General features: G+C 44.8%; 1 protein-coding gene across 2 annotated transcripts; it reads right to left on the reverse strand.

The window, feature by feature from the left end:
• Nucleotides 1–1,833: 1,833 nt before the first annotated feature.
• L3HYPDH (trans-L-3-hydroxyproline dehydratase) lies at nucleotides 1,834–12,112 on the reverse strand. Of its 2 annotated transcripts, XR_004967501.1 has the most exons (6): nucleotides 11,479–12,112; nucleotides 7,333–7,502; nucleotides 5,924–6,046; nucleotides 5,700–5,837; nucleotides 3,044–3,273; nucleotides 2,403–2,537 (listed from the first exon to the last, which is right to left on the reverse strand). XR_004967501.1 is itself a non-coding variant. In XM_036308950.1 (5 exons), exons 1-5 carry the CDS (start codon nucleotides 11,993–11,995, stop codon nucleotides 2,412–2,414), a joined length of 1,074 nt encoding a protein of 357 aa, XP_036164843.1. In that variant the 5' UTR covers nucleotides 11,996–12,112; the 3' UTR covers nucleotides 1,834–2,411. The 2 variants fall into 2 exon arrangements, 1 of the variants encoding a protein (XP_036164843.1); XM_036308950.1 differs by lacking the exon at nucleotides 3,044–3,273 and having other exon boundaries at nucleotides 1,834–2,537.
• Between the last annotated feature and the right edge of the window lie 9 nt (nucleotides 12,113–12,121).

Raw genomic sequence — 12,121 nt, forward strand, 5'->3', positions numbered from 1 at the left:
AAGGATACCTTTCAGCATTTCATATAATCCTGGTTTGGTGGTGATGAACTCCTTTAGCTTTTCCTTATCTGTGAAGCTCTTTATCTGACCTTCAGTTCTGAATGATAGCTTTGCTGGATAAAGTAATCTTGGTTGTAGGTTCTTGGTATTCATCACTTTGAATATTTCTTGCCACTCCCTTCTGGCCTGCAAAGTTTCTGTTGAGAAATCAGCTGACAGTCGTATGGGTATTCCCTTGTAGGTAACTGAGTTTCTTTCTCTTGCTGTTTTTAAGATTCTCTCTTTGTCTTTTGCTCTTGGCATTTTAATTATGATGTGTCTTGGTGTGGTCCTCTTTGGATTCCTTTTGTTTGGGGTTCTCCGCGCTTCTTGGACCTGTAAGTCCATTTCTTTCACCAGGTGGGGGAAGTTTTCTGTCATTATTTCTTCAAATAGGTTTTCAATATCTTGCTCTCTCTCATCTTCTGGCACCCCTATAATTCTGATGTTGGTACGCTTGAAGCTGTCCCAGAGGCTCCTTACACTATCCTCGCATTTTTGGATTCTTTTTTCATTTTGCTTTTCCGGTTGGGTGTTTTTTGCTTCCTCGCATTTCAAATCATTGACTTGATTCTTGCGCTCCTCTGGTCTGCTGTCGGGAGTCTGTATAATATTCGTTATTTCAGTCCGTGTATGCTTAATTTCTAGTTGGTTCCCCAATATAACATGGAGGGTCTCATTAGTTTTCTTGTAGATCTCATTAAGTTTATCGGCGGCTTCTAAACAGTTCTTGAGAGACCTTAAAAGTGTGGTTCTGAACTCTATATCTTCCATTGACAATTTTGTCCTGTTTCTTTGTCTCCGCATTTTGTTATGCTTCCTTGGTGCACCCCCTAGTGGTCTTTGTGCGCAGTCTTATAGTTAAGCCTTGATTGTTGTAGCTAATACCAGGGAGGGTTTGACCTCCAGGCCAAGTGGCTATGAGAATCAGCTGTGTCTGCAGTGAGAGAACTTCTGTCCTCTAGGGAGGTGCTAATCTAGCCTTTGCCTGAGGCTATCCGGCAAATGCCTCTGTGCAGGGCTTGGGCGGGGCGGGTCGCACAGGATCAACAGGGTGGGCCAGAGAGAGCAGTTATGGCGGCTCTCAGTCCTGTCCCCAGGGGCTCTGCCTCTCTGAGTCCCAGCATCCGCTGCAAACCTCGGAGAGAAAGCTGCACTCGCTCTGACCGAAGCCAGACAGTCCCGCTTCTCCCGTTTGAGTCTGGGTCCCTAAAGACTCGCCTGTATCTGGAGCTCAGAGCCTGCGACTCCCTCCCGATTGAAAACGCCAACCGCGCCCTCCGCCGCCAGCCCGCTCCGCGCACTCCGCACCTCAGAATTTGACTTCAGTACTGCGGCTCCTCTGAGTGTCCGTATGCGTTTCTCTTTCCTCCTAGTTGTAGGACTTCCACTCAGCCAGCGTTCCTGTGGTTCTAGGTGATGTCCGTTCCGTTTTTTAGTTTCACTTTTGAAGTAGTTGTTTAAGGCAGCAAACTCCGGCGTTCACCTATGCCGCCATCTTGGTTCCACCGATCGATAGTGTTATTTTTTAGAGAGACGTGATTTCTTTACCAAAGAATGTAATAGAGAATGAGTGGAAAACATTATTTTGTTGTGTAATTGATTCTAGTCAGGTAATTAAATCATAGACCTAATGACTGGGTCTATACAGACTTGGTGGATGGCAAAGCCAGTTTAAATGAATTAATTACCTCAGTTTCTGTCAGCTCAGAAAAAAGAAATACTACTAATCACAGCAGAGTTTAAGGAATATTGAGAGCATTACACGTTGAATAATTTTAATTCTTCATTTTATAATGACTGGTAATGATCAAATTTATTTTTAACAGGCTCACAGGCAAGAATACCAAGAGTTACCATTTCTTTCATATTTTATTTTTTTAACATGTTTTTATTGATTTTAGAGAGATAACAAGGGAAAGGAGAGAGAGAAATATCAATGTTAGAGAGAAACATCTCGGCTGCCTCCTGCACACCCCATACTAGGGATCAAGCCCACTACCCTGTCTGTGCCCTGGAATCGAACCAGCGACCTTTTGGTGCATGGAATGAAGCTCACCCAACTGAGCCACACTAGCCAGGACATCATGTTATAAATCTACCTGGCATGTAGCTGGTAGAGTATGAGACTTGTCCCACTGTAGTGATTCACTGATTGTTTTCTACTATGCACCTGTATTTCAGGACCTATACCTATATATCTATGCATCTCTGAGGTATAATGATTTTATATTTAGCCATAGTGTACTATTTTAGAAAAATGGGAATTGGCTTACATGTACAATTTGGATATAGGTTTCCACATAATTCAGATGAAAATTACTGATAGATAACGACTGCTTTAAAAAGAAAGCCTTTAAAAGTCATAGAAGTCACTTGAGAAGAAACCCATCCCTCAGTGGGTCGTCGTCTTCTATTGTAAAGCTTGCTGTTCCCGTGTAATGGGCTTGTCCGGATACTTCCACGATAACCGCATTAAAATCCCCACACTTTGCTTCCTGAAAAAAGGTTAAAGGAGTACAATATCAAAATACTGCATTCACATTGTATCTGGCTTAAGTCATATTGTTAATTTTTATCACTTTAAAGAAAACCCAAGAGTTAATCCAATGAAAGGAGAGCAACCTGATCAGGTCTGTGTTTTACATAAATTAACCTGTACAGTGGGAGACAACTGGAGAGGAGAGAAACTAGACACCCAGAACCCTGTGGAAAGGGAAGCTTAATTCATTGATTGAATCTACAGTCACTGGGGTAATTTTTAGTGAGGCTGGAGGAGAGCAAAATACAGAGATACTTTGGAGGAAGAACTGACAGGCCTGGGGATTGATATGTGGGAAGTAAGGAATAGAAATAAATATGACTACAACTTTTAGCTTGAAAGTGATGGGGAATGTGGCAGGAGAGGCACCTTTAGGAAGAAAGAAGTTTTTTACAAGTTGAATTTTCGATGTCTCTGGGACAGTCATTTTGAGATGAGTTTACTGGACAGTTGGGAACATACCTGTTAGACTCAGGAGAGAAGCCCAGGGTAGGCATGGGAGGGAGGAAGGTTTGGAAGTCATCAGTGGGTGGCTGAGAGTTGAAACTTCAGAAGTGGGTGAAATGGCCCAGTGGCATCAAATTGCAGATGAGATGAGAAGGAAGCTAAGGATAAAATGCTGGGGGCTTCTGAACGGAAGGATGGGGAAAGGAAGCTGGGCAGCGAAAGAGATGGAGATTCTATCAGAGAGCCTGGAAGAGCCCAGAGATGAAAGGTCAGTGGTGCAAAGGAAGATGTTCTGGCAAGTATGATAATCGGGATTAAATAAGTTTAAATCTTCACTACAGAGTATCTTTTCATTTTCTAATTAAAAAAAAATACTTACCTTTCTAATTAAGGTAAATATCAATTATGAGCTTAGGGTACAGTAATTTTATCTAATATAATAATAGAGGAATATGCAAATTAGTCACGACGCTATAATGTCATGATTGATCTACAAGCAGCGGAGAGCTACAGGAGGGCAGGGCAGTGAGCTATGAGCAGCGGAGAGCTACAGGAGGGCAGGGCAGTGAGCTATGAGCAGCAGAGAGCTACAGGAGGGCAGGGCAGCAAGCTACAGCGGAGAGCTACCAGCAGTGGTGGGCGGGGTGCCCAGCTGAGGCAAGCAGCAGCGAGCTACTTGCACACGGATTCGTGCACAGGGCTACTAGTCTTTTTGTAAAGCTGCTATAATATAAAGCCTCACTGAAAACTTGCCTTGTCTAATCTATACTAATAAAAGGGTAATATGCTAATTAGACCAGGAGACCTTCCGAACGTCCTTCCGGACAAAGCCATGGTGGTGGGGCCGAGGCAGAAGCTGTTAGGGGCGAACAGGCCAGCAGGGGAGGGCAGTTGGGGGCAAGCAGGCTGGCAGGGGACAGCAGTTGGAGGCAAGCAAGCAGGGGACGGCAGTTGGATCCTGCAGGGATGGGGCCTAAACCAGCAGTCGGACATCCCCCGAGGGGTCCCGGATTGGAGAGGGTGCAGGCTGGGCTGAGGGACACCCCCCCCCCCTTCCTGTGCACCAGGCCACTAGTAGCAATATAATATAATGCTTAACAGTGTGGGGTCTGCTTAGAGAGATCCATGTTCATAGTCTGGATCCATTACTCTTTGACTTTTGGCAAATTACCTAAACTCACCAATTTATCATTTGTTGAAGAAGAAGAATAGTATTGACCTCCCAGAATTCTTGTGAGAATTAAATGATATGGTATGCATAATGTGTTTAGCTTGGAAACTGACATGTAGTGAAACACCCAATAAATATTATAGATTATTACTTTATCTTCATTCTGAGACTTGAAGACAATGTATCCCAACTTTTTGCATACAACATAATGGTTTGGTACCTCATAAGATCAGGTAACGTATAGGAATGCCTAACTTAAAAGAAAATTCAATATTTAGAAAAATCAAACTTTAAAAACATCTATATTTCCCTGGCCATGTGGCTCAGTTGGTTGAGCATCATCTAGTGCACCAAAGAGTGCAGGTTCAATTCCCTGTCAGGGCACATACCTAGGTTGCCAGTTGATTCCTTTGTTGGGGCACCTACAACCAATCACTGTTTCTCCCTCATCTCTATCTCTCTTTCTCTTTCTCTTTTTCTCTTTCTCTTTCTCTTTCTCTTTCTCTTTCTCTTTCTCTTTCTCTTTCTCTTTCTCTTTCTCTTTCTCTTTCTCTTCTCTCTCTCTCTCAAATCAATAAACATATCCTCAGGTAAAGATTTTTTTAAAAAGCTATATTAGGATATAAAAGTATTAGGATAGATTTCTATGTTAAAGGACTCTTTGAGTAGATTCACTTACTAGATGTAAACAAGTTATCCTGTAGATTTCATTTATTAATGAGTAAATTCATTAATTAGCACTATTAGCAAATTTAATATTTGATTCCATTATAAAAATTCTGCCCACTTTTCAGGACTTTCACATCCTATTATAAAATGAAACACTCCTATAGAATAAAAACAAGCAAACAAAACATCCAAACCCTAGTTTAATGGCTCGCAGACATTTCGGTGCCAGGACCCCTTTACACCTTCAGGTTTGAGGACCTCAAAATAGTTTTTGTTTATGTAGGTTATATATATTAATATTTGCTTTTTAAAAAGTTAAAGATATTTTTTCATTAATTAGTTTAAAAAATAAACTCACTGCATGTTAACATAAACAACAAATTTTTGTGAAAATAACATTGCCAAAACAAACAAAAAAACTAATGAGAAAAATGGCATTGTTTTACATTTTTGGAAACATCCAATGTCTGGCTATAAAGAAGACGCTAGATCCTCATATCTGCTTCTACATTCAGTCAGCTGGGATAGCACATTATTCTGCCTCTGGAGAAACTGTACACTGATGAGAGAATGAAAGTGAAAAGCAAACGATGTCTTAGTATTATTATGAACATTGTTTTGGCCTTGTGGACCCATGGAAAGGACCCTGGGAACCCCCAGGGGTTTTCAAACCTCACATTGAGGACCAGTATCCTAGCTGAACAGTTTTTACAGGTCTGTTTGAAAATCGTCTTCTGAGAGCTGAGTGAAGAAACTCATCACACACCCGACTCACGCCTCTTCAGTCTCCAAAGTAACCCATTTACAGAAGAAGGTAAGGGTGTCACTCACCCTCACAGCCTTCCCGGTGAAGACTGAGCCAGTGGCACTGCTTTTAAAGGCTCTGGTCTGGTTCAGTTCCAGAAGCCCTTTGTGATACTGTAAGGCAATTCGGGCTGTCACTCCTGAGCCCGTAGGACTTCGGTCAACCTGTTTCAGAACAAAGATAAGAAAGTTCATAGTGCTCTACTTCCACATCACATGACTTTTGTGCCTAAAAATCACAGTTTTAATACCTGCTCATCTGCAAACACACAGATGTTGGTGGTTGGCTCCTCACTGTAAGTGTCTTTTCCATCTGTTAATATAGTTCCATATAGAAAGGCAAGGTCTTCACTATCAGGATGAGTAATTTTAAACTGCAAATAACAAAAAATTATCAACCACATGTAAAATAAATACTTTGATTCAAGTTTATATTTTAAATAACATTATGGGGCTCTCTTAGACATAATTTTTCCACCTTTATAATTTTTAAAACACCTTTTGGGTCAAGGCACTAAATGCTAGAATGACATCTTTGTCTAGATCCGTGATCGGCAAACTGTGGCTCGTGAGCCACATGCGGCTCTTTGACCTCTTGAGTGTGGCTCTTCCTAAGCCTTAGGAGTACCCTAATTAAGTTAATAACAATGTACCTACCTATATAGTTTAAGTTTAAAAAACTTGGCTCTCAAAAGAAATTTCAATCGTTGTACTCTTGATATTTGGCTCTGTTGACTAATGAGTTTGCCGACCACTGGTCTAGATGAATAAACATAGTTTTATTGGAAGTTGTGATTTTTTTTTAATTGGTTTCAAAGAGAGGAAGGGAAAGGGAGAGAGAGATAGAAGCATTAATGATGAGAGAGAATAATTGACCGGCTGCCTCCTGCACGCCCCCTGCTGGGGATCGAACCCGCAATCTGGGCATGTGCCCTGACTGGAAATCAAACTGTGACCTCCTGGTTCATGGGTGGATGCTCAACCACTGAGTCACACTGGCCAGGTGGAAGTGTGAGTCCTTCCGAAGGAAGTTGCCCTGCACATAGCCTCTACTAATGGAACAGTCCTACTTTATACACACCCCCACTAAGTAAACACACACACTCTTTGAGGCGCTGAGCCCAGGATGGTCAATCCACAGGCTGGCCATGGCTGCCCAAACAGGAGGCGCTAAGGCAACCATATCCTCATTCTCAGGAGCTTGAAGGGGATCATGTGGAGAAACCAGGCAATGAGTATCTAGAGCTGAAGTGAATACCAGTGATAGAGACAAAGACTGTGAGAGGCCCAGAGCAAGCAGAAGTTACCGGGATGCGGATGCTATTAGGTAAGAGAAACAACTGGATGGAAAAAGAATGATATATTGTAAAGAATGATGTCAGCCCAGGTGGGTGTGGCTCAGTGGTTGAGCATCAACCTAAGAACCAAGAGGTCTCCGGTTGGATTTCTGGTCAGGGCACATGCCCAAGTTGCAGGCTGGATCCCCAGTGGGGGCGTGCAGGAGGCACCTGATCAATGATTCTCATCATTGATATTTACTAATATCTCTCTCTCCCTCTCTCTTCCTCTCTGAAATAAATAAAAATATATATTTTTAAAAAGAATGAAGTCAGCTGGTATCATGAAAAGCAGCAGTGTTGATGGCAGCAACAGTACTGACCTGAGCTTTCACTGCTTCTGTCACTGTACTTGCTGCATCCACAAGGTCCCTTGTCTTTGCAGAACAAACATCGAGTCCTAACTTTTCACCACTAACAAATGCATAAAATGCGCCACCATATGCAATATCCACTACCACCTTTCCATGACCAGGAACATCCACCGGGAGATCTAAAAAAGATGTGTTTGAATAGTGTGTTTTAGTAGCTTAGCAATATAAATCATACAATTTTTCATATGTTTATGTTGCGGGGGGGGGGACGGGGAGCATAGAGAAAGTGGGGGGGTCTTCCTATCATAAAATGGAATGAAACAAAAATCCATCTTCAAAATGAGTAAGCATCAAGTAAATAATAATAGAGCTTTAGCTAAGTACACCTTTCTATTTTTAACTTGATGTTTGCATAAGGTATACGAGTGCACTTGAATGCATGTTTTCCTTAAATTATACATGCATATTTGTTAACTATTCTGAGTATCTTTTTTTTCTAGGAAACATTAGAGAGACAGAGAGAGGAAAACCCTGGGGCCTCAACGTGTAAAAACTACGAAGGAAAATGTAGGTCCCCTCTCATACTATTAGGAGTGGTTTTAAATAGTGAGGATTTGGAGCCCTATTCAGAAATTGGTTTTCTTCAAATCTGTCGTCAAAACAAAATGGGGAAAAAGAGACTTTTCCTATACGTTACATACTTATATAATATGGCTAATCTTAATGTTCATAAGATTGCAAAAAACACTTATTCACTTATATATTTCATTGAAAAACACTTATTCACTTATATATTTCATCTCATGCAAATACTGCAGGCAAATACTCAGAACAAACCACTGTGCAACCACTGACTTGTATGGTATTATTTTGCATCAGGGTTTTTATAGGTATTTTAAGTGGCGACATAACCAAAGTTTCACCTGAAGGTCAGTTGTTTGAAATACTGACTTTACATTTCCAAAGGAATGGGGCTGGCTGATATTTCGGGATATTAAAACTGTTTCCCCCCTTCTCGAATTTTCCTCTCTTTCTCCTCCCCAATTCCAGTGGGCTTGGTGATTATGGCCTCTGGGGGAGGGATATGGCAGGGGAGAAGCAGGTTTTGTGGAAAATGATCGCAGGGGAAGAGATATGTTGGCCAAGGAGTGTCCTATATATATATATATATTATTTTTTCCGTCACCATTTATCCCCTCTGTGCCCTCTTCCACCTCCCCTTCCCCCCCCACAACCACCACACTGTTGTCCATGTCCATGAGTTCTCTTTTTAAAAATCTTTATTGTTGAAAGTATTACATATGTCCCCCTTTTCCCCCATGGACCCCCTCCAGCGAGTTCTCTTTTATTTTTTCTACATTATTCCATCCCCCCGACACCCCCACCCCCGCCCCAGCTGCTGCCTGCTCTCTAAGGGGAGAAAAATTTCTCTTGGTCAATAGGGAAACTTCCTCTGGACTGAGAAAAGAGGCTGGAGGCCCTGAGTGCAGAGGGCCTGTTAACTTCCCCACACACCACCGAGAGGCTGCAGGCTGTGCCAGAGGCAGGAGGAGGAGGGGGCGGGGGCAGGGGCCACATGGAGGGGGTGGATGACGCTTCCCTGGTAATCTGTGCAAGCCAAGGCCTGGGCTATTTTCAGAAACCTTTGCTCACATATATATGAGGAAAAGGGGCAGCAAGTGGAGGAATGAAACTATGTCAACCAATAAGGCAGAGTGGAGTCTCAAATTCAGAAATTAAGTTGTGAAAAATAAAATATTTCTTGTATTCCTGAGTTTGCACAGTCCTACAACGGTACCAGTATGCGATCAGTTACAGACTAGCCCACAGAGCCCTTTTTACATGTGACGTGTCAAAACACAGCAAATTTATCATCAAAAGAGTAAAACATGCCTGTGGAACTTAACAGCAAACCTGAATAAAAAGGTCTTTATCTGGATGCTGGTGCAACATGAAAAGCACATTTAATAAAAGGAGAATGAGGAATTCGATGGAAATAAGGGACTGCTAGAAAGCTAAGCTAAGTGTGGCTTTGGTGTCCTCATGTGTAAAATGGCACTACTATTCCCCCCCCCAAAAGGTTTTCTTTGAGAATCCCATGTGATTATGTGTGTGGAGTGGTTGGCACAGATTAGTAATGTAATAAATGTTAATATTAAAGCCAGAAGTTTAATTTCCAATAGAAATAGAACTCTTAAGAGAACAGTTGTTTACATTTGCCAATCAGCATAGTCTCCTCCAAATTTCATTTTAGTTATTCATTTAACAAGTGTTAACTACCTACTGTTCTAGCACTTGAATACAGTGAACAAAATTCTGGAGTTTTCATTTTGGCAGGTGGAGTGGAGGTGGACTCAGCAATTTTCTGAGATGGGCACTGTTGTCATCTTCATTTTACAGACATGACATTGAGGAACAGAAACCCTTTCACAAGGTCGCCTAGATGAGGAAGGACAGAGTAGTGATCTTGATTGAACAGTCAGTCCACCTTTTTTGTATTTTTCTAAGTAGAGAATTTAGGATTTCATTTTCTTTTAAAATATATTTTTATTGATTTCAGAGAGGAAGGAAGAGGGAGAGAGATAGAAACATCAGTAATGAGAGAGAATCATTGATCAGCTGCCTCCCACATGCCCCCCCCCCCCCCCCCCGGCCCCCCCCCCCCCCCGCCCCCCAGCCCCTTCCCTTGCACGCCCCACACTGGGGATCAAGCCCACAACACGGGCATATGCCCTGACCGGGAATCAAACCATGACATTCTCTGGTTCATAGGTTGACGCTCAACCTCTGAGCCACACCAGCCGGGCAAGATTTCATTTTCTTCATGCAGTGCTGTTCCCGGAACTACCGAGCTGATGGGGTTGGCTGCCCCTGCCATCACTTGAGGTGGTGGTGATCCTGCTGCCTGCTGTCATTTCCCACAGAACCTAGAGGGCTTCCCACCTGCTGCTGGCGTGGCTTAGGTGCCAAGTGAAACTGTTGAGGTTTTTGAGGTGAAATCTGAACACAGACTCCTGTCTCCCTCCAGTGCCTTCCCAATACAGATGTGACACCATTCTCTCCTAAAGGGGAAAGTGGCATCTATTTGCTCTAAGAATGAGCTGGACTATCACGGCATCATTCAGAATCAGGCTAACCTGGAATCCAAATCCTCGGGGAGAATTAAGATCGAACTCACAGCATGATATGCATGGCTTGAAGGCTTTGAAAAAAAGAGGTGATAACCCAGTTCCTGGCTGGACTAACTTAGCTCCCAGCTCACTTCCAGCCACGACTACTTAAGCTGTCCTCACTGACAGAATGCAGCCCTTTGGAGGGGTTTCCCCTCTATGTAAGGATGATAGTTATTAGACATTTATCACATGACACACAGGCTCTGTACTAGGGACCCACCAAAACCTTCTGAAGGCTCAGCACACCCAGAGGACGGACTAGTAACCTTATATATTCGGTAGTCTCTGTCTTGGAATGTATCTATTTTTAAATGCTAAGTAGTGCCTTACACTCATTCAATCCTCACAAAACTCAATCCTCACATGAAGTATAGACTCAGAGAGGTTAAGTAATTTGACTCAAGCTGCACAGCCTTATAGGATTGTCAGGCTTTGAACCCAGGCAAAGTCTGTTCCTTTTTTAAAAAAATAAGAGCAAGCGTTTTAGCGACATCGGTACTTTCACGATTTATAAGTTGCCTAGTTCATTCTCATTTAATTTCCTCCCCAAGAAGTGGGGAAGCACTTTTTACAGGTCAGTCCCAGTAACCTGTGTTTAGTAACCTGTCAGAGGGGATGGTGTGTCTGGCGAGGGTATTCTGAGTCAGCCTGGAACCGGGCCCACTGGCTGTTCTTTGCCCTTTGACTCCGGCCGACCTGGCTTTAGCCAATTGTGAAATCTAGGAACGCCTGCCGAGTGGGGAACGAGGCGCCAGGAGAAGCTCTCTCAAGACCACAGGCCCACGGACCTGCGGGATCGATCATTGAATTGCATGCTCCGCACAAATCCGAAGGCTATCTGCAGTGACTGAGAATTGCCTTTTCATTATCTGCAAAGGCTGTGGGGTGGGTTAGTTGCGCGGTGTGGGTTCCAGCCGAGAGAACGAGTGCAGTTAGTAGCGTCTCGGGTTGCAGCCCGAGGGTGGGCGGTCCCGCCGGTTACCTGTGGCCAGCACGAAGGCCGGGACGCTGTGGAAGCGCACCGGGCCGCGGCTCCGGCCGCCCTCGCACTGCACGAAGGCGGCCACCAGCCCGCACGGGCAGTGGATGTTGACTTGGGCCTCGCGGGCGCCGGCCGGGGGCGCAGCCACCAGCCCGAAGTCGAGCGCGAAGCGGCCCAGCGCCAGCACGGCGTGGCCGCACATGGAGCTGTAGCCTTCGTTGTGCAGGAACAAGACGCCCAGGTGCGCGTCCGGCAGCTCGCTCGGCACCAGCACGGCCCCGTACATGTCCCGGTGCCCCCGGGGTTCGAACACCAGCCGTCGCCGCACGTGATCCAGGTGCTGGCGCATGTAGCGCCGCTTGGCCAGCAGCGTGGGGCCCGCCACCTCCGGACACCCCGCCAGCACGATGCGCAGGGGCTCGCCGCCCGTGTGCATGTCCACCACCGACAGCGCCGGCGTGCCCGGGTCGTGCGGGGGCAGCCGGGGCGGCGCCGGCGAGCGCTCGGCGGTCTGCATGGGGAGCTCAGCTACCGCTCGGCTGGGCGGCGCGCGCTGCCAACCCAGGGCCCACCCGCGGGCCGGGCGCCGGGGAGGTAGGACCCGCGGCCTCCTCGGGGGCGGGGCCTCGGAGCCCGGACGGGG

This window comes from Myotis myotis, unplaced genomic scaffold (assembly GCF_014108235.1).
Source record: "Myotis myotis isolate mMyoMyo1 unplaced genomic scaffold, mMyoMyo1.p scaffold_m19_p_1, whole genome shotgun sequence".
Classification (NCBI taxonomy): domain Eukaryota; kingdom Metazoa; phylum Chordata; class Mammalia; order Chiroptera; family Vespertilionidae; genus Myotis; species Myotis myotis.

Coding starts and splice junctions, on each gene's coding strand:
- L3HYPDH (XM_036308950.1), bottom strand. CDS start 11,995: ATGCAGACCGCCGAGCGCTCGCCGGCGCCGCCCCGGCTGCCCCCGCAC. Junction 7,503..11,478: donor GGCCTTCGTGCTGGCCACAG/GTAACCGGCGGG, acceptor CATCTTTTTTAG/ATCTCCCGGTGGATGTTCCT. Junction 2,538..5,699: donor TCACCGGGAAGGCTGTGAGG/GTGAGTGACACC, acceptor ACCTTTTTTCAG/GAAGCAAAGTGTGGGGATTT.